Source organism: Ascaphus truei, chromosome 1, assembly GCF_040206685.1.
Source record: "Ascaphus truei isolate aAscTru1 chromosome 1, aAscTru1.hap1, whole genome shotgun sequence".
NCBI classification, from domain to species: domain Eukaryota; kingdom Metazoa; phylum Chordata; class Amphibia; order Anura; family Ascaphidae; genus Ascaphus; species Ascaphus truei.
Window position 1 is genome coordinate 417,466,738 of NC_134483.1, and position 23,139 is coordinate 417,489,876.

Here is a 23,139-nt window from a genome sequence, read left to right on the forward strand (position 1 = left end):
CAAGCTAGGCCTATTGAAAGAGCTTATCCCTCACAGAGCCTGTTCCTAACAGGACTTATACTGTGAGGGCCCAAAAGAAAGATAGCGGCCGATGGGCAAGGCTATATCCTCCCCCTGGTGAAACTCTCATGCCCTCGTTGAGGAATACAGTATATACATCACTGATATGCTAAAATAACATTTTAATACAAACAGCATAACTTCACACTGATACCTCCCTCATTGGAGAACTCTGGGCCGTGTACAATTGCTTTATAAAACCAGCTCATTAGTAATGGGCAGGGTCCGGCTTCTGTACTACCTTGCCGTGGCTATCAGTCACTTTGACTGAGTAACATCGTCTCCTCCCTGACTCAGAGTAAGATTCCACTCTAACTAGGTGGATATTACGCCCACAACCCATACTTTTACCAGAAACTTTGCCCGATCCTGCTCTCAGGACTTTGACCCCTTGATAGTATTAGCCATGTATTATAAGATGGCCTCTCTCACCCACTCATCCCTGTGCGCTTCAGCACTCCTCATGAGAGATTCTGGGAGATATGGGTATTCAAACCCCATTTTTCTAAACCACTGCACCAGTACTCTTTCTGCCCTGCTGAACTTCATGAGGCCATGCCCCTTGGCCGTACCAGGCAAAACCCAGTACAAAGACCTTTCCCATAAGGGAGTTACAGGACCCTCCTCTAAATTTGGAGATACAAGCTTTCCTTCCACAGGTTTACTAGCTTTCCCGTGCATAATTTCAGCCTGTTGTTCTGCTGTGAGCTGACCCTCCTCCCACCAGCATTGCACCCGGTCACCCACCTCGAGCACAAAACGAATCCGGTTCAGGTGAGACACATATCCCCTATACATCTTATCCCACCAGGGTAATACGCCCCCCGCAGATGACACACACATATCGGACATTAAAGTTACATTCGCATTGCTCTTTGGAGCCACAGAACCCACCGTTGACAAGAGGCGAGCAGTCAGGGGTTGAATACTAGGGCTGGGGTCGGTATCAGAGAACTGGCCAGATTGGGATAGGCACTTTAGAGTCTCTGGACCGGGAACCTACGGAGGCCTCCCCAGGCGGAGCAATCAGAGTGTCCACAGTCCCGGCAGTGCTCAGTTGGCCACGACCCCGAGCCGTGATGTACCGAGCCACAGTAATGGCTGCAGCTTCTTGTTGGTCCCTCTCTTCTTTTCTCCCCCTGCACTGCATGAGGAAAGAGTCAACAGAAGAGCGATGACTCACTGGGGAGAGAGTGGCATCCTTGAAGTCCACCCGGCCAGACGATTCTACTCGCTCAACTCCTTCCGGTCGCGGAGATGGGATCAGCACAGATTTGGCGCAGGATGGGGTAGTACCAGCCGGCACTACCCGAGGGAATTCCTCCACGATCCCCGGCACGTCATAGTGCTTCTCGGTAGGCACTACATAGGCGGCAGCGCGGGCCCCGCGCATTTCCTGTCTCCTACACAGGTACTGGTCGGCAGCTTTTTGAGTTTGCGGCCAGCGCAGTCGAAGTCCTGGACCTCCATTGCGGAGCAGGTGTCAACCTCAGGAATCAGCAAGCGCCCTCCAACTTGGGAGCGTGGGAGGCCCTGACCGGTACCTCGGTGATGGTCGCGGTCTCGTCATCCAACGAATGGCTGTCATCTCGGCGGAATCCTCCCTCTTGGAGCCAGTCGGTGGAGATGGTACATGGTGTACCTCGCAGTAAGCAGGTGGGCACTCCTCGCTATCCTCCGGCAAGGGACTGGATGGCTCTGACATCGACATGGCAGCAGGTACGTCCCTGAAGGCCTCTGTCCATGCTGTAGGGCCGTGAAGGTAGCGTCCCCTCTGCTCCACATGGTGTACAGAGTCAATTCCAGAGTCAGTACTCACCCCATCAGACTCCACACCGGAAGCAGCAGCAATCATTTGTAGCTCTGGGTAGAACAACTCATACACCATGGCCATGTAATGAGTTGTGGTATCACCCACGGAGCCTTTGGCCAGCACCGTCAGCTTTCATACCAGGGTGTAGAGAGTTCTCGGATCCTCAGTGCTATTAGTAGTAGTACCATCGGGTCCCATGGGGCAGGGCCAGAGGTAGGGGACCTGGCAGGATGCACATCGGGGAAGCACCCGCAGCTCCTGTCCCAGGCAGTCACTAGGACTGAAGTACCAGGACCCCGCCGAGTAGTTCATAGATATCTCCGACTTCAGTAGCCATTTTGTATTTATTAATGAAGCAGCTCCGCACACACGTCTGATTGCCACAGGGTACACGTGTGTCTGAGCTCCTTGCATCTGGCAGTGTCGGGCTAGTCAGGCACAGATCCTCCCCCTGGTGGACCCTGGCATCCAATCCAGGATAAAGAAGGTGGCGCGGTTTCAGCATTTCGTGCTGATTCTGGAGGCTGGAAAAAGTGGAGCTGGCAACATCTTCTGCAAACCTTTGCAAGCAACCATGTGGTTCTGTGTTCGGCGGGAACCGCCATTTTGTGAAAGTACATGACATACGGTCCCGTTTTCGGCAGGAACCACCATTAGGAGTAGCAACAGTCCAGGATGCAGCTCCCTTTTGGGGGGCGCATTGTGTATGGCTGCAGCTCCTCAAACAAAGGTTCCAGCACCCGAGGAGCAGGCACCCCTCCTCAGATACCTGCCCATGAATACATAGGGGTAAAGTTGGGTAGGCAATAGTGTCCATGGTGGCGCCTCGCGGAACTACCCACACCATCTTCATAGTTGGGTGGGCAACAGGCTCCCTGGGGTCACGTCAGGGAAGTGCCCACACCTTTCTTCTGATAACCCAAGTGGACTATAGTCTCACTGGAGATGCCTCAGGGAACTACACCCACTTTTCTTCTTGGATTACCCGGTTGGGCAACAACCTCTCCGGCGTCGCATCAGGGAGATTCCCCACCTTACTTCGTAGTGTAGGTCGCAGTGCAGCAGCTCCATGCTCAGGGGACTGCCAGAGTACAGTGCAGCTCTTCAAGCAGGGAGACTCTAAGATGCCTGCGAGCTATACTGAGAGATGGTAGTGCATGTTGCAAGGCACAGACCCCAGTCCCCTGCACTCCCTAGAGTCCTAAAGCTCAGTCATATACACAGTCCTCGTCATGCAGTAAAACCTGCACCTGATGCAAATCTCAGCAGCGCCTTCATCTGTAGCAACTGTTCACCCACCCTATGTGAGATCTTGCGGCTACCTGGTGTTACTGGTGCGGTGCGTACCTGTGAGGCTAGAACAGGAGGTCTTGAGATACTCTGCGGTGGTGTGGGGAGACATAAGGACAGGTTTTCAGTGCTAATCCCTCAGGTTACAGCGCCTCCAGCCAGCTAGGATCCCAGGGTAACCAGGATGGTATATGCTGACACTCCTTTTGTGAACCAGGCAGTTATCCACACTGATAGATGTTTAACTGATGTTTATTGTCCTTACACAGCAAGTCACAGCATTCCCTTCTGGAGAAACACTCCCTTTGCAGGCCCATCCAGCTCCTTATTCTTGATGGCACACAGGATAATACATACACCCACTCCGCAGGGGGAGGGGAGACAGACTGCCTGACTTCTGGGAGAGTGTCAGTATGTATCCCCAGGGTGTGGCTTGTAACCCTGCCTCATAACAGGGCAGGTCTGATACTGACAAACATCACATTTAGGTCATGTGACCCAGTCAGTATCCCCCAAAGGCTGACACCCTTTGGTGGTTGCTAGGCCCGCCCCTGGATACAGTAACAATGCATCCAGGCTGCAATGACAAGCTACACGTAGGCCTATTGAAAGAGCTTATCCCTCAAAGAGCCTGTATCTAACAGGACTTATAGTATAGCGGCCGAAGGGCTTAGCTATATCCATATAATTTACATATGTGCATCACAGACAGCCTCCGAACTCTGCCTCTAACTCTACCCCCTAAAATATTATACATCACCCCCAATAAGTGCAACCTTCTATCACAGAATAGCACTGCTTCTGCATTCATATGTAGACCTCTATATCACTGTAGAAGTCACTTAGTACTAATATAAGGTGTGGCAAAGTGCTTATTTTACTATTAAAGTTGCTGCCATTATGCAATTACTAAATCTACCAGACATCCTTGTTTAACGAGAATAGTTCTGGTTTGCACCGATCTCTGGAAAAAACTAATAGCACAGGTCAATAATACTGTAACTGCAGCTAGCACTAAAGGCTCCCTAAAAACACTAACATCTATGATTTTAAACATTTTTTAAAATAAAGTACTGTATCACAGGTAGCATTTTATACTTGCAGAAATGTGGCGGCTTTAACAAGGTTGTGTGTACTGGAAAAAACAGACACAAATGTAAAAGGAGGGTAAAATGACCAGCAAAGATCGGCAAGGTTCTTAAGAAGGAATAGGCAATGTTGTTACAGCACATCTGGCCTTTGCAACCAAACATTGCTGAGCTCTGCCACTTAGCAGCGAAGCTTAAGGCCTCGTCCAGGGTGGAAACAGGCGCGCTGGTGCTCCAGCGCTGTGCCCTGCTCAGCCGGGTGATTCCTGGCCGGCTAGGCGCACACGCTCGCCTGGGGTCGTGGCTGGTTCGCCATCATTGGGCGAACTGCTCACGTGACGCGCTTGCGAGCAGTAAAATCAATTTTGCTTGCTCGGCAAGCGGCTGAGCGCCGAGCAGGCGCGCCCGCCCACTCACGCAGGCCACGTGCATTGTTGCTCAGCGCCACCGGGGGCGAGGCCTAAAGGGGCAATCCCTCCAAGGACCAAAGTGAACTAATTCCACTGACAAATGTTTTTTATTTTTAATATATTGCTTGTGCGCATAGTTTCAAGATACAAAAAGAAAAAGCATTTTGGCAGAGACAGAGAATACCAGTTTAAAGAACAGGACCAGTTAACATTGTTCACAGTGTCCAAGCAGTCTCTGCCCCACAATTGTCAACAAGTTAAACCAGTGACATGTTTATGGGTCTCATCTGTATAATTCATACTCTTTATAACAAAATCACCTATAAGTATTTTTTATTCCTTTTTTTCAAAGTTAAACATGGAAGGGATTTGATATCCCCTGGCTACTCAATTTTGTGTGATGTTACTGTGTGTTCAGCAATGGTTTGTACAGCCAGCATCCCCTAACCCCATCTCCCCTTATCTTTATTGGTTCTCTGATAAGGACACAGTGGGATAAGGGTAAAGAAAACACTTCCCCATTCAGAGGCCCCTAAAAATTCAACTGTCCGACTGTTTAGGATTGCACCTATAAATGATCTCCGATCCCACTATATATATATTTCATATACTTCCCACAATTGCATAATGTGATTGTGCCCTCCTCTTTAGCATTATATCACTGTGCACCCTATATTAAGCAGCAAAAATAAACAATACGGCTGAACATGAAACAAATGAGGAAAACAACACCTCATGGTAATCTCACTGCATGCATTTAAAAATATATATTTCCCAATATTGCCTGGAAACCAATATTTCCTGAGTCAGGTTGTTTAAAGTGCAGCCCCTTAGAATGAAAACAAGTCAATATTTGTGATGTTTACGGTGTCCCATCTGGGTGATTGTACAAAATCAGGCACCGAGATGGTGACCTCTAATTGGAAAATGGTTCATTTTGTGTTGTGTCTCCCTTTTGTCTATCACTGTGTGTTGGTTATTACCTTGCACCTTATCTATGTTGACTCTCTGACAGAAACAGGTGAGCTAACTGTGGAGGAACTTGACTGTCCTGCTCTAAACATAGACACTAGGATCGCCAATGAAAAGAAAACCGTTCTGAACTTGTAAAGCAGCTAATTCTTTCCCTTAGCATGAGCACATTGCTAAATTGACCGCAAACTGTTATTTATCTCAGCTTACAAGTATTGCATATTTGGGGATGCGGGGGGGAAGGGAGATTCCTTGTTGTCCATTGCAAGTTAATGCCCTGATCCGGAGTCAAAGGTCAATGGCAGCCAACGCTGGATTCTGTGCTTTACCCACAACCGACCTTAGCAATTCTCCCCCTTTAAAGAGTAAAGCACCAGAAAAAGCACATACATGCACAAATAAAAAATATGTAAGATCTTTTGAACCCTTCAAAGTCAAAGGAGCTAGCAACATGTTGTGATTCTCTGCAGGCCCCTCTGGCATGGATGTAAAAAGGTAGAGACTATTTACTTGGCAAGCCAGGTATACATAAGGCACTTGTTCAATTTTAATTAACCAGTTTAAGAATAAATAAAAGTTCAGATTAATCTTTATTTTAATCCTAATATTGCAGCCTAACCCTTACCCTAATATTGCAGCCTAACCCTAACCCTAATATTACAGATTAACCCTTTCCCTAATATTGCAGATTAACCCTTACTTTAATATTGCAGCCTAACCCTTACCCTAATATTGTTGCCTAACCTTAACCCTAATAATGCTGCCGAACGCTGTCAAGGGAAACCAATGCTTTTAACACCAAAATACCCGGATCCTTTGATTGAGCAAAGCAAGAGATTAAATAAATTGTAATTTATTTACAGAATGAACATACACAGCTTGATTTACAATTACAACGAAAAATACACGTACTAGTTACGCTGTTAAGTCTGGTTACAGGATGGATCTTTCACTGCATGACAAATCTTGTTATATGATGGAACTGCTTCCCCATGGGCTGCAGGGTTTTTTTATACACTAAACAAGCCTATACTTAACCCATGCAGCCAATCTACTCCGTGAGAATAACTCCTTCCCCCTGTCACATGGTTGCCATTACTTTGCAAACCTGGCAGAGGGGCTTCTAAGTCAGCTCTGGGCATGTGCCAGCTTTGTACCTTGGCCACTTAGCATATGAGGCCGTCCCCTCTACCTGGCGCCACTCAGTCTGGGCAGAGCAGGCATTTGCCAGGGTGGCTTTGAAATTCTCTTGCCCATGCTAACAAAAGGTTTACCACTTCCATATCCTGGACTGCCTTTGAAACTGGCCAGGAGGGCTTATTGAAATTCTCTTCCTCTCTCCTCCCCTCCCCTGCTAACAAAAGGTTTAACACCTCCATATCCTGGGTGGCCTTTGAAGCTCAGAGGGCAGAGTAACCCCTGTTTCACATGCAAATGGATTTTTATCCATACTAAATGACTTCCTCTGACCTTTTCTTTAATAAAAATATAAACCTTGGGTACTTTTAAAACCATTTTTCCTTTCACTCTGCTTACACGAAAACGCTGCCACAGTTACTCACATAATCTTAAAAATTACTTTACTCTGAACTCCCCCTTGGTTCTGTTTTTTTGGGGGCATATACCGGGGACCTATTAATGTAATTCAATTCCCTGCCCAATCTTACTGTTCTGGTCTGAGCTGAAGCAGGGAGATTTGGCGGTGAGCTGCAACTGCTTTCTAGGGAGTATTTTATCCGGTGGTCTGTGTTTCTCATGTCCTCAGGAATCTGGGGGGATTCCTGAGTACATGTTTCGGGGTAACCTGCAACCCTTACCCTAATATTACAGCCTAACCCTAATATTACAGTCTAATCCTTACTCTAACCCTAATATTGCAGCCTAACTCTTACCATAACCCTATTCATGCAGTCATAACCAGCACTCTCTAGCCTAGATACATCAAGCTCCATTAAATGTGAGTTAATATCGCATTCTTAAAAAAAAGAAAATGTGCATTAATACCGCAAAAATATGTAGGTATACATCAAAGGTTCAAGCGGTTGAAATGGTACGCAATGTGACCTGCACATTGCGTAAAAAGTAGCAATAATGAACACTGGACCGATAAAATGGCAGCAAAATATGTGATTAACGGTAAAATAGTAGCAACATTTGTGAGACTGTCCTATGTAGCAAACTGTATAAACCCATGCTTTCATGACACACGCTGGCAGTGCTGTTAGGAGGGAGAGAGGACACACTTGGCTAAAAGGAGTTAGAGGTTTCTATGCGTTTTTGTACTCTTTGTTTGCGATTTCTGCTTGCATTGTCTTGTCATATTTGTTGTCTGTCTGTGTGGGTGCTTGTGTGCTTGACTTTTTGTTTTCTTTACTTTGGAAGTTGTTTGTCTTTTCTCTGTCTTGCTTGTTTGTTGTGTGATCATGTTGAGCAGTGTCTAGTGCGAGTGTCTGAGAGATGGAGGAGACTGGCGTGTGTGTGAGCAGTGGGAGTCTGAGGAGTGCTGGTGGGCAGAGGCGTGAGGAGAGGAGGAGTGGAGGGAGTGCTGGTGGGCAGAGGAATGGAAGGAAGGTGATTAGACAGGCTGGTACAAAGGTCAGGCCAGGAGCATGCTGAGGAAGGAGGGGAGAGGTGGAAGGGACAGGTCAGAAGGGAATTGGAGGAGCAGTGAGTGAGACAGGGGACAAAGCCCAGGGGAGGCAATGTTGTAGTCTCCCCAAACTCAACATGCCAGTTATGCAGCAGAGAGGCTGAAAACATTGCCCTAATTAATAGAACCAATTGTGTCCTGCTATGGTGTCATTCTTTGGAACATAGCATTGAAAACATCAATGGCCATAACAAATATGAAATGGAAGGATATCACAACTGCTGTTAAGAGCATTACCAGCGTACCACAGGCAAAACAGAACCGTAAGAAAAGGTATTCTGCCATTAAATTGAAGTTAAACGAGAAATGGCACAAGTAGCCAACATAGAAGAGGGACAGGTGAATGACCTCCTATGCCGGTCTTATACACGGCATACGAGAATTGTTTGAAGACTGTCAGTCATGCACTCGGACATCGTGGTGGGAATCCAGTGGTCAGTGACTCAGGCCAAACAAGGGCTGAAGAAGAACCACAATTCTTCACAAGTCACATATCGATAACATAAAATGCCTGTAACATGCAGCATGTGATTGGCAGCTGTCAATAGTGCAAAATACCCAACCCAAAAAAGTTGACATATTTAGTATACCCTTAAATGATGCTATAGGGTTGTGTGCAAATGTGTTGGTACTAAATCTGCAGCCATGTAGGCCATGCCCCTAAAGGTTCAGCAACTAATTAGTGAACTGCTATGCACCTGATTCAGCAACATGTACAAACAACTGTAAGAATAGGTCAGTGTGTCATGTTAATCATGTTTATTATAAACTGGTTCATTTATATGGCTAACAATTTGATGGTTCCGGTAATAATGTAAAGGATTTGAAAACACAGTACTCACCAATTCCAGAAATGCTCGCTCTATGTACAGGTGCGTCTTGAGACACCAGCAATATTAGAAGGAACAGCCCATTACCAAAAACATATCAGTTAGCAGGGGAAAAACATATTACAGATTAAGATTCCATTTCATAGAAACATGTACATGCAGTTCAATACTGTATGCTGCTGGAATGCATGTTCTAGTAATGGTTACATGATTATAAGTCTACATATTCTGAAGCCAGGGTCACGTGTGATGTGTGAATAGCTCCAGATAGCTTAACTCAGCCCCCTTTCCAAATCACACCAAGTCCTATAATATTCCTTCACTTTATTGGAAAAGCAGCAGTGAATACAGGTTCTTGTGGATGTTGTGTAGTTGTGAGTTTGTAGTTGAGGCCAGTAGAAAGAGATGGCCTTGCCATGGGAGTGTGACAGGAAGGTACTCACTCAGCCAAGTCAGGAATGAAAAGAAAGAGGGTCCTGCTTGTGACACAGAAATAGGGGCAGTCTAAACCAACTGTCAGCAGGGACAGGGGGGAATGGTAAAGTCCAATACCTAGGAGGAGGACTGGAGATGTTGCCATGGCAACCAGAGTACTGCAGACTGGAAGGAAAAGGCAACATAGTGATACATCACACAGGCACAGTGTGTGTGTGAGGAACAAATACATGCAGCTGAACTTAAGGAGCTGAAAAGCAGAAGGGGGGTCAAACAGAAATATGATCTTTGTTCCATGACACTACATTTATAAAAAAGCATTACCGTATTTACATGTGATAAAAACAACAGCAGCATCTTGGAAGAGTCCATTAAAGAAACCAAGTTGAAGACCGTGCATGGTTCAACCGTAAATATTCTGTGGATAATTAAGCAAGCATTAATATTTCTAGATAACTGTTTTAGTTTAATGTGATCAAAATGACTCGTAAACAGAGAATATAGAAGGGATTTGTGTGTTTTAACATTATTACAAGCATTTAATACAAATAACAAATTTAAAACATACTTACAAACAAAATTATGTTGGATAAATCGATCAGAGACTTGGCTCCTACTTGCTGTGACATCCTGCACTGGAGTGGAGTCTATATCATCAGCTTTATCCACTGGAAAGTTATTGCAAATAGCTATATTGTGCAAAACACAAGTCAACACAATGTCAGCAACTTTACTAGAGGAATACTGTAGCACAGCGGTGCGCAAACTGTGGGGCGTGCCCCCCAGGGGGGCAGGAGATTTTTCTGGGGGGCGGGCGGTTGCAGAGGTCCCGCACTCTTCCCCACTGCATTTAAATTAAATGCTGCGGGATCGCGTGAGGCCTCTGCAACCCACTTACCTTGATTCTGAAGGCTGCTTTGACGCGTCGCCATGACAACGTGGCATCAAATGAAACCGTGGGGTCACGTGGCGTGACATCACATGACCCAAGTGTCATTTGACGCTGACACAAGAGGGGAAGGGGCGCAAGCACGCGGGGGAGAAGGCAAGGGGGCGCAACTTTAATCGTTTGTGCACCCCTGCTATAGCGCACATCCTGACTTATCCAGACACCTGAAACGACTTTTTAACACTCCAAATGTCCACTCAATTACATTGCAGGTGGATATGTGTGCATCATTATAGCTACACGTTGCTCCAGTAGCAGGACTTGCCACAGGAGTGAGAAGCCAATGCCTTACTCCATATCCAGCATCACCTAATATAAAATAAGAAAACATCAGCAATTAACACCCAAAAAAACATTGTTCTGATTATTATACACAATTGCCTTTCAAGAAAGAACAGCCAGCGTTTCTAACAAAATGTGTTGCTTGTCCCTGTGGATGTTAAAGTATATTAAATAGACTTACCTACTAGCCATCCACCCGTCATATGCCCAGATTCACAAACGGGTGGTAAGCTTTAGCCCACCTTTGCTCCCATTCATTTGAATGGGAGTAAAGGCATTATAAAGCTTAGCACCCTTTTGTGGATCTGGACCTTACTGCCTGCTCCAAAATCTGATAACATAGAATATATATATATAACGTATTTATTTATTTTAATGACTGGGCATCTTTATTGGATTTGTTCTGGATGGCTGGAGCAATTTATCTAATTTGTATTATTGGTCAATATTGGTTGCCAATGTGGCCCCCATTGAGAGGACCTAGGTAGCCACAGTGGCAATCAGTGCATTTATAGTTGCAATTTTGTTTTTTAGTATGTGTTTTTTTTATATATATTATTTACGTAATTTTTGTTTTATTGGGGATGGCCAAAAGCCTTATTTGCCATATTTGGGTAATAGGGCTATTGCCCATTAGTCCAGTGGGGAAGGGTTCGGTTAGTTGGGAGGTGTGCAGGTAGAGGGGTGGGTGATAGGAGTAGTTGTCCCATGGAGAGTGTTTAGGCCTCCCGGGGGTTGGTGGTTGGGGTTAACCCCTTGATTACCTTAGCGTTTAGTAAAGCATTACATGGCAATGCTTTAACAGCCACTAATGGTGCCATGGGGGGTAGGTAGTTTAGTTTTATGTTGAAATTAACCCCTTTGTGGTCAACTAGTCATGGAAACCCATGAATAGCTGACCACTTGGGCTACTATGGTGTTAATATTTCCTGTAATGTATTAAAAGTAATATTGTATCACCTACTTCATGTTGGTTTAGCTTATCTTGCCTATGCATATAATGGGCAATATATTGGTAATTACATACATAGGTAAGACAGGGCTAACGCTAGCCTGGAGTAGGTGATAAAATGTGCTGTATTTCTGATGTTGTTTTCACGTCCTGATAAATATCTACCTAAAAATGTGGTATTATGACTATTTTTTAACAGACACAATGAAAAATGTGCTATATGTTGCAGTGCAACGTTGATATATTGCCCTAATAAAATGAACAATTTTTGGGTGGCTTTAATTCCGTATTTTTAGGTTAACGGTGTTTGATGTATCTGGCCCTTTCAGTCCTACTGTAATAATCTTGGGAGAAACCATCGCCATCTAAATAAGGGAAAGGAAGGTTAGAGCTGGGAGCTGGGTAAATAAACACTTCCAAAAAGAAATGGTCCGTGTATCTCCCCTTTCATTTGAAAGCAACAGCAATGACAATATATCTGCTTGAAATATTGTGGGCTTTTCACCACATATGACACCAGAGTTATATGATATTGCACACATGTAATAGTTAACTGATTTCCAATGGGGGAAGTCCCCCTTCAACATTCTCTCATCACCTCATCAAACGGGGTTACCTATTATGGATGTCAGCACAGTTACTATTTATTTGCCCATTGGGCTGAATATAACGTTTGCAGCTGATTGCACCTGGCAGCTCTGCACATGGGGAAGGATGCTGCTGCTGCTGCTGCTGCTGCTGCTGGCTCACATGCTGATGTCATTGTTCTCAGTTTGGCTCTGCCTCCCAGCAAAGCTGTTGTCGCCTCCACTCTCCTCCCCTTTTAATTAGTGCTACTGATGCATATATACCTCCCCATCTCATGATCACGGAGACACGGGCGACCTGCTAATGCATTCAGATCCTCTTCATTCAGGGTTTCCCAGAGGCGGTGTGTAATTTTTTTTTATTTTTTTGTGTACACACTGTAGCTTGGATAAATACCTCTTCCCCTCTCGTTGTGCCTCAGATCTGAGTCTCCTACCTGCGCTGCCATTTCCCTCATCCTGATACCTAGGATACTGTTACCTGCCTGTGGTCAGCATTGGCAAAACCTGGCATCTGATTTTTTTTTTCCTGCCCTTGGATCAACATTACACACCTGGGTGCCTGGGATCTGACGTGTGCCCTGCCTGGGATCTGATTCTTACCCTGCCTGGGATCTGATTCTTATCCTGCCTGGGATCTCTTTGCTGCTGCTGCTGCTGACAGATCTGCCTGTGATTGTGCCCGGGATCGCCTTGACACATTGATTTGATTTTGTCCTCTCCCCTCTCCTGCCTGAGCTCAGACGGCAGTGTCAGCTGATGCTTTGGGTCTGTGATCTCTCCACCTGGTGCTCACCGAAAAATAAAGCTGAACACTGAGTGACTGGGAACCCCCCCAAATAATCCCCCAATACATGACTGCCCTGTCCCTGTGACCTGCTTGGCTGTCTCAGGCGGTGGGTGTCCTGCTTGGCTGTCTCAGGCGGTGGGTGTCCTGCTTGGCTGTCTCAGGCGGTGGGTGTCCTGCTTGGCTGTCTCAGGCGGTGGGTGTCCTGCTTGGCTGTCTCAGGCGGTGGGTGTCCTGCTTGGCTGTCTCAGGCGGTGGGTGTCCTGCTTGGCTGTCTCAGGCGGTGGGTGTCCTGCTTGGCTGTCTCAGGCGGTGGGTGTCCTGCTTGGCTGTCTCGGGCGGTGGGTGTCCTGCTTGGCTGTCTCAGGCGGTGGGTGTCCTGCTTGGCTGTCTCAGGCGGTGGGTGTCCTGCTTGGCTGTCTCAGGCGGTGGGTGTCCTGCTTGGCTGTCTCAGGCGGTGGGTGTCCTGCTTGGCTGGGATGTGCCTGCCCAACTGCTGCTAAGAAGTGTCCTGTTCTCACCGCAGCCTGCACATCTCTGCCTCCCCCTCTGATCCCGGCTGGAGCTGCGCCCTTGTTGTTATTTGGGGGCACACAGAGGATGCTGGGGTGTCTGGTCTGCACGAGCCTGTTTTGAGTGGATTCCTTTTGAAGGAGAGAAAAAAAAAAAAGAGGGACCAAGGAAACAAAAAAGAAATCCCATTGCCCCCCTGTGTGTGCCCCTGAACATGTGGGTTTATCCGGAGGAAGTGCTGCTGGCAAACGCCCTATGGATCACAGAAAGGGCCAACCCTTACTTCATACTGCAGAGGAGGAAGGGGCATGGGGACGAAGGAGGAGGGGGGCTGGCAGGTAAGAGCACCACCACAACATTGAACACACAAATGCCCCAAATAGAAAAAAATGACCTATTTCTGTAGGGGTCAGGTACAGTATCCAGTTATAGAACCTGGTCACTGATCTGAATACTGTTATTATGTGGTTATAAAATAGCCAGTTACCTGACTAATGTTGTTTAGTTATTATAAAATACCCTAGGTATCTGGCTGATGCTGTTCTGTAATCATAAAACAGTTTACATGAATATTGTTTTAGGAACGCTGATGACATACTGTAAGCCACCAACAGGAAGCTATTTTAGGTGCAGAGAGATTTGATGATTAATGCCATATACTACTACTAATAATAATAATAATAGCATGTTCTTGTATAGCGCTGCTAGTTTTACTTTGCGCTTTACAGAGACATTTTTCAGGCACAGTCCCTGCCCCGTGGAGCTTACAATCTATGTTTTTGGTGCCTGAGGCACAGGGAGATAAAGTATACTGTATGTGTATGTACAGTGTGTGTGTGTGTATATATATATATAATATATATATATTTTTTAACTATATATATATATTTTTTATATATATATATAAATATATATATATATCTCACAATAAATTATAAATTGTGTCAAATATGTGTGCATATCGATTGAAATGATGTCTATTTGTGTTCGTATTAATAATACTATAAATGTACTATTGACAAGTTTTAATTCAAGGATCATTTCAGTTGCTTGCCGTCTGTGAAGTATAATGGTAGCTATTCTAGAAAAAAAAGATGATTCCTTTGTGGATTTATATTTTAGAAGTAGGCACATCCAACAATTTACACTTTTATATAAGACCTACAAAAGTGTACTTATATGACCTTAAAAAACAAACGTGTCTGTGTTGCAGGTATGTATTTCCAAACAATTCCCCACTGAAGGGGTAAGACTACTGTAGGTTAGGTATTTTCAAAGACGTCTATCATTTGTGAGCCTTTAGACTGCTATAGATTAAACATAACTTATCAGCCATCCACCTCATTACATTACACCATTCTTCATGTAAATAGTATGTCCTTGTTGAAAATGTTGTTTGTCTTTGTATCTGGTCTTATGTTATTTCTTACCAAATGTATCCAGTTACTGAGTGGTTCTGTTACTAAAAATAATTGGCATCGGGTTAAACGTCACTTTCTGATAGGGAAATCAATCAGAATTCCTTATATGCAGGTAAAGTTAGTATAAAGCCAGTAATTGCTTTTATATTCAGTCATTGACTCCATTGTTGCTGAGGCATCAATAAATAATACATCTTTAAATAATGACATAAGGCAGCCAATGCACAGAACCCACCCCATTCAGAGTGCCACCCTAATAACTTTGAGGGGGTGATTGAGAGAGGAAGGGGGGAATGAGAGAGAGGGGGGAACAAGAGAGAGAGAGGGGGGGGGAAGAGAGGTAGATGGAGAAGAAGAGGGAAAGACGGAGCAATGGGGAATAGTGATAGGTGGGGTTCTATAAATTGGGCGAAGGGGGACGCTGTTGGTGGAATTTGCCGCATGCACAAAAATACTGCCTCTGGTTCCACGACTCTGTTCCTGCATGGTCACCTATAGTAATAGCCTTGCATATGTCCAACCCTGTATCACACACTTGCAGATGATACGAAGATCTGTAATAGGGGATGAGTAAACAATATAATAATGATTAAAGTAAATTGGAGGAATAGTCAATAGTGTGGCAACAACAATTTAATGCTGAAAAGTGTGAAATAGTGCACTTGAGTCACAAAAATCCAAAGGCAGAATACAGAATTAATGGCACTAAAATGTCAACTACTACAGAGGATAGGGAACTGAGAGTCATTATTTCAGAAGACTTAAAAGTAGGCGAGCAATGTAACAAAGCTATGCGGAAAATCAACATGATGTTAGACTATATAGGGAGAGAGGTATTAGCAGCAGGAGAGGGGTGGTGATGCTACTTTATAGATCAATGGTGAGACCTTACCTGGCGTACCGTGTTCAGTTGTGGAGACCATGTCCCCAGGAGGACCTACATTCTGCCAATAAGTTCTTCACAGAACAGTTGGTGGCTGCTTGGAATGGCCTTCCAACAAATGTGGTAGGGGCTAATGCAGCAATGGAAGTCAAACGTGCTTGGAATAGACATACGTCTATCCGAAATCCGAAAGAAAGCCAGGGATCAAACAGGGTCTGAGGTTTTATGGCAGATAGGAAAATGAGCAGATACGGTGGACCACGTGTTTAGTGTGTGCCATCAAATGCTATGTTTCTAACTACTTTGCTTGCTTGTTTCTGCCACATATGTGGTGTTTTCAGTCTTGCTCAATGTTTGAGGTGGCTAAAGTAGTGTACCACAGGTTTTTAAGAATAGTGATAGTCAGCGGAACGGAAGTGAGCACAAAGTTTTTTGGCAAAGGGACAAAGGTCTTTGGAGCTCGCTGCTTTTTCTTTTTTTGATTTTTAACAGATGTAAGGGAGAGATCCTTTTCCAATACATGGAGTAAATGAGAGAGTATGATGGTACAGCTCAACCCCCTTATAACGCTGTGCTTGGGGTCCAAAGAAGCACATCACGTTATAAGTGGATCGCGTTAGAAATAATGTACAATTGTATGCATTGTACAATAAAGTATTTAAGACACCAATAATCGTGCTGTAAAGTATTCATAAATACAAAAATTGGGAGCCACGCTTGCATCACGTTATAAGCGGGTCCGTGTTGTAACAGAGTGCGTTATAACGGGGTTGCGCTGTAGTTTATTCCCTTCCACTTCTTTGCTTACCACTAGTGTTGGACCGGGTCCTCAATTATATAAAAAACGGATAACGAGTACCCTGCCAAAATTAAAGGTTCTACCCTGTCGGTTACCCGGTTACCCTGTTTGGCACTTACCTGCAGGGTGGCGGCGACATCTAGGACCAGCAGCAGCAGTCCTGTGGCGGTGGCAGCATCGGAGGTGTCTTCAGCCGGCGGGGGAGCTGCAGCAATCACTTCCACAGCACCGTAGCAGGTAAACAGTGTCTGTGTGAGCCGCCGGGGAACCACGTGACCGGAGCAGGAGCGTTCCTATTGGACAGATGGCTGTCCAATAGGAACGCTCCGTCTCCTGCTCCGGTCACGTGGTTCCCCGGTGGCTCACACACACACTGTTTACCTGCTCCGGTGCTGTGGAAGTGATTGCTGCAGCTCCCCCGCCGGCTGAAGACACCTCCGATGCTGCCACCGCCACAGGACTGCTGCTGCTGGTCCTAGATGTCTTCGGAAAGGTATGTATTAAGATTATTTCCAGCTGCCCTGACATTACCCGGCGCTGAGCCCACTTCACAGTTGCCGGGTCCGGGTAATGGCCGGGTAGCTGGAAATGTGCCAGGTAACGCCGGGTACCGGGTAATCCCGGGTACTCAGTACACCACTACTTACCACATGATGACTATCCATTATAATAGCATTGTGTTTTTCGACAAATACAAACTTGCATTTAATAATCCCTTTCCCACTTCAAAAACCCTTGAACTTTTTAGGAAAGTTACATACTTCATCAGTAGTTTATAATATCAGATAAATATTCCAGGACCTGTTAACCTCTTAGGGTGCCTAAGGACGTAGCTTCTGTGTCCTGGGGTCAGGCACTCTAGGGGCTCCAAGATGTAGAAGCTGCATCACAATGTAATTTGTCGTTTTTGTAGGGAAGTTCGCCTTCTGCGTTCCCGTTCCGTCATCAGTGCCGGAGTGATCACGTGATAACGAGTGTCCAGAGGGTCTGTTTCACCACAATTGTTTGACGTAGATAGGATGCAGGGGATCTCCGGAGCTGAACCACATTTATTTCCGCTCTGGGGACCGTTTGGTTTCCGAGACACTTACCGGGAAAGATGCCGCTGGTAGTATCCTCTCCAGGAGAAACAAATGGCGTTTAATTCTCCTGTCAATAGGAAGCCGCAACCGTGGAAGCCGTGACCGACATCACCTTCCCGGGTAACTATGTCGGTGAACCGGAGGACCTCCCGAGCTGAAATAATAAGATTCAACTCTAGAGAGCCCCTGATTGCCATCTATATAAAAATAAGTGGGTGTCAAGGAATGACTGCGGCTTTAAGCATGATCATCATTACTCACCATTGTAACCAAATATATGTCTGTGGAGTCCCAAAGGACTGTTCGGGCGACGCCAGAACAAATGAATGCAATTCAATGCAGCTACACATAGTTCGCAAGCGCTGCAGAGCGACCGCGCGAGCGCTTCTCAAGAAGATTTTCAATTTTGATTTAGCCGCGCCGCAGCCATGTCATGTGAGTGGTTCAGCCAATGAGGGCAAACTGTGTCATGGTCACACCTCTCCCACGCCTCCAGCTCACCTCCCGATGCCTCCTGCCTGCAGTGCAGGTTTGGTGTGTGCACAACGCACTCGTGATGTCACGCTGTCGCGAGCATGCACTATGAACGAGGCCTAAGGCAACCATCAAATCTGAATAGATAATTTGATAAAGTGGACAAATTGTGGTGAACTGCATGCGTTTTAATGCAGAAATCTTTAGTTGGTAAAAAAAAAAAAGCACCCGTTTTATAAAGTTCAGGTCATGCACCAACTACAGATAACAGCCTCACTGATGTGCTCAAACTCCCTACAGTATGTCAATAACATTGTGGTCAGACTGGCAGTCAATTGCTGTGTCTGCCTTCCACTTTACAACACACTTACCTTGAAGTGCAGTGAGTACAATAAGCACAAAGGTGTGTATGCCTTTGAGATTTATGCACTTTTGAAGCAAAATTGAGTTAAAGTTGCAATCTGTTTGTTTGCAAAAAAAAAAACATGTTGAAAACCACTTAAGGTAGCAATACAAGTTTTTATAATCTTTTAATTTATCTTATCGAAACCAATCCAAAAGCTTCCTGAGGTAAATTATAGGTTGTCTTTATTGTGCTGGGCAGGCTATAGAACGTGCCACCCTATCACTCGCCAAAGTGAGGCAGACCGTAGTGGTCATATTGTCTCCATTGGGCAAGAATTCAGCCTAAAAAAATAATCGTAGTTCTCCCATTTCATTTTTTTTTAATCCACATTTTATTTAACTTTTCACATTTGTATACATATATAAATGTTTGGTGTTATGTATTAGTAATACATTTACAATCATCTTTGAAGGAACATTCTTCATTGTTGATTATATATATGTTATATATATATATATATATATATATATATATATATATATATATATATATATCATAAAGCATAAAACATGTACACTGTGTCTCTGATGCCATCTCTGGCTTCAAATACTGATGATAGTGATGCTCTCCTTACCTTTTTTTATGTTTGATTAACCCAATGGACTATATTGAAGAATAAGGCTGGGGCCATGATAAAAAATACAGCGCTGAGCCGCGCTGACGCTCATGCTCTCCTGCTCAAGCTTTTTCCTGGCATGAGCGCCAGCGAGCACACTTGTGAGGCGGGTGGGAGGCGAGGCGGGAGGCGGGGCTAGCGCGCCACGTCACGGGGTCGACGTGACGGAGTGCCATTGGCTTTTGCCGGTCACATGACCGGCCCTCCGCTTCCCTCTGCGCAAAAAAATTAAATGAATCTGTCGGCTGCAATTCCACACGCTTCCGCACGCCTGCGGAAGCGTCTACCAAAGCCCCACACATGCCGATGCAGGAGGTAAGTTTCCTGGCTCAGCGCTGGATTTTTTACCATGGCCCCGGCCTAAGACAAAGAAGATTTGCGAGCATGGAAAATGGTCGTAAGTCAAATTATAATTACAATTGTTTCAGAATTTTAGAATTAAAACTTTGAGACGTACAATTTATAAAACTAGGCAAAGTCATTATGAATGAATTGGTAAGGTCAGCTTTCAGTGATTCCTTTTAAGACAAATGCCTGACATGAAGAGACCTACACCTTGTTATCAATCCAAAACCTTTAAAAGGTACAATGGCCCCTACCATGGTGTTGCTCCATAGCCTTGGGATCATCTTCTAACAAGTATTTTTCTTATTTAAGTTTAAATATTAGACTATTAGTACACATTTTCTATATACAGCTGAACCCCGTTATAACGCGGTGCTCGGGGGCCACAGAATGAGACCACTTTATAACCGGGATCGCGATTTAAAAAAAAAAAAGGGCCGCCGCGATCCGGGATTCTGCGTCCGCCGGAGGGGAAGATCTGGGATAACTCTCCCAGCTCTCCCTGAAGCCGGCGTCACCGCGGCAGCCACCCCCCCCCCCCCCCAAGCAGCCCTTACCCAACATCTGCAGCAGCAGCTGATCTGTGTGCGATGCAGAGAAGCTGTGAGTCTGCGATAGGGGGGGGGGGGGGGCGGGGATCTCATGTAGGCAGGAACCAGCTCCCTTCTCTCCTCCCCCCCAGCGGAAGGAGTGAGGTGTGTGTGTGTGTGTGTGTGTGTGTGTGTGTGTGTGTGTGTGTGTGTGTGTGTGTGTGTGTGTGTGTGTGTGTGTGTGTGTGTGTAATAGTGACAGACTGAGGGGACAGTGTGTGTGTGTGTGTGTGTGTGTGTGTGTGTGTGTGTGTGTGTGTGTGTGTGTGTGTGTGTGTGTGTGTGTGTGTGTGTGTGTGTGTGTGTGTGTGTACACCAACATCAAACATCCTACTTATTGAGAAGTAGAGGTACAGACAATGAACTTATAATTATCACTAGTCTCTCCAATTAGTGCATACAGTAATAATGATAACAACATCAACAGCGATATTAACATTAATATACCAATATCAATATGGGTCGCTCCTGTCGTTCCCTTTTCCATATGTCTGACCATTCTCCTAGTATCTCCTCATTCTAGTATGTTAAAGAGTTCCCCCATTGGGTTTTTACCATCTACCCATCTACCCTTGTGGTATGATCAACATTTCTGTATATCAATGTTTGAGTGTCCATGGAAAGTATATTGATTTATGAGTCCCAGTTATTAAGAAATGTACTTCGTGGTGTTCCTTTATTTTAGAGAAAATTGTGCCAATCCATCCTCAGTATAAAATACATTGTGTCTTGCCAGCATTCGAACGGAGGCTCAATCTCTTTAAACTATTCATATAAACTAGTTTTTAGTGGTGATAAAAATGGTATCTCAATTATTGTTGGGACTCTAGGCAATTGCCCACCGAAGTATTGTAGACCCCCAGAATAGCTGCGCGCAGATTTGCAGAGAAATCAAACTCGCTTATTTTCCTTTTGATATCTACGAATTTAGACCAGAATGACAACCTTTGGGCAATCCCATAAATGATGTATCCTATCTGCCTTTTAGTAGTTGCATTTTAAGCAATTGCTATTTGAACTAAGACCTATAATAAATCAGATTGATGGTGTGGTGTAAGTATAATATAGTAGTTTATAGAACATCTCATGGAATTGTGCGGAAGAAGTGAATTGTCCTACCCATGATTTCATCCCACTTGTGATAGTTGTTTGGTTCACCTTCGTGCAATAGAACTTGTAAAAGTACGAAGTGTCAGCTCACAAATAACATTGGAAATATGAAAAAGGAGTGCACTGCCTCAATATAAAAATGAAATAAAGAATATATATTACATCAACACCCAAAGAATAAGCAGTGCACCCACGGAAATACAGATGATCTAAACAAAGAAAAACATAATTCATGTTCCCAGCAACCCAAAAATAATTAGCACAAGAAGGGGCACAGGTTGCCCCTATCGTAGTTCCTCTTTTTTGGAGAAACAATGTATCATTAAAAAGAAAATAATTGTGTGTAAGAATAAATTGAAGGAGGTCCAGTACTAAATAACATTTCTCAACAGCAGCAGAGTCCTGCATCTGTAAGAAGAATTTAACAGCAGTAACCCCGTGTTCATGGGAGATATTAGAGTACTGTATAACGATTCCACGGAACATGTGGCTAAAACAGTTCCTGGTTCAACAGTCAAATCTTGCAACCTTAAAAGCACATCAGAGGTATCTCTCACATATGAGGGTTAACATTCTACATGAGGTCTTAAATATATATCAATGAAATCACATAAGGGCTCACAAGGACACCCAATCCCAGGAACAATAGGTCACCCAGGTGGGGACTGGAGGTCCTTGTGAATCTTTGGTAACAGATAAAAGGTAGGTATTTTAGGATGCTTCGCAGTCATATACACATATTCTTTCTACATAATGATATTATTGATGTATACATAGGTAATTAAAGAATCAACTTTCTTCTTAAAGCCCACAGTGAGGTCATAATATAGTCGCTTATAAATTTGTTTAATTCCAGAGTTGTAAGAAAGCCTCTTTACAATACATTTCCCTAGGCCATAATACAACAATACCACCCTTACCCGAAGGTTTGATAATAATAATGTCTTTGAGATCTCTTAATTCCCTAAGTGCTAGGCGCTCATTTTTAGAGAGGTTATAACATGTTTAATGACGTTTCTCTAAGAACCTCGCTAATGTACTGCCTTCCTGGTAAATACATCAAGAGCTGTTTGTTGGCTACTGTAGCAGGGGCGAGCCCCCTACCAACCAAGGCTGTTGGACCTTGGACAGCGAGCAGGTGATTAACGAGAACAGCTGAAGCCTGTCAGAAAGGCCTTTAAAAAGCCACAATAGCTAGAGCACACCAGGTGAGAAAGCTGTGCGTGTGTGGCTGTGTGCAGATCTCAGGTATGGGTCCCTAATCAGGGAACGGGAAACACACTTTGTACCTACAGTATAAAAATAGACTTTCAGGTGCTGGACTGTCTTTTTGTATGTTGCTGGTGGGGGAGGCAAGGAGTGAGAGAGAGGGGAACAGTGAGAGAGAGGGGGAACAGTGAGAGAGATAGAGGGGATAGTGAGAGTGAGGGGGTAATATTGAGAGAGGGAACAGAGAGGGGGGAACAGTGAGAGAGGGGGGGTGAGAACCGTGAGAGAAAGAGAGAGGGATAGTGAGAGAGCGCGGAGGACAATGAGACAGAGGGGGAACAGTGTAAGAGGGAGAGAGAAAGAGAGGGGCAGAGAGAAAGGGAGGACGAGAAGGGGAACAGAAAGAGAGGGAAGGAACAGTGAAAGAGAGGGGGAGAGATCAGCACAGAGTGAGAGAGGGGGGAGATAGATCAGCATGAGAAGGAGAGAGAGAAATCAGCACAGAGAGAGAGTGAGATGGTATACAGAAAGGGAGTGAGATGGTATACAGAGAGATTATATATGGCAATTGGAGGAGTTATAAGGA

The 23,139-nt window shown here is 44.9% G+C and overlaps 1 protein-coding gene across 3 annotated transcripts in view; it reads left to right on the plus strand.

Moving 5' to 3' along the window:
• The first annotated feature begins 12,536 nt into the window (after positions 1-12,536).
• Positions 12,537-23,139, plus strand: part of TBC1D9 (TBC1 domain family member 9) — a 68,396-nt gene continuing 57,793 nt past the window's right edge. For 2 of the 3 annotated variants that reach the window (XM_075614796.1, XM_075614806.1), the window contains exon 1: positions 12,537-13,956. In XM_075614796.1, the coding sequence (XP_075470911.1) occupies positions 13,833-13,956 (124 nt within the window). In that variant the 5' untranslated portion in view covers positions 12,537-13,832. The remainder of the gene's footprint in view (positions 13,957-23,139) is intronic. The other variant, XM_075614813.1, reaches the window with a different exon arrangement.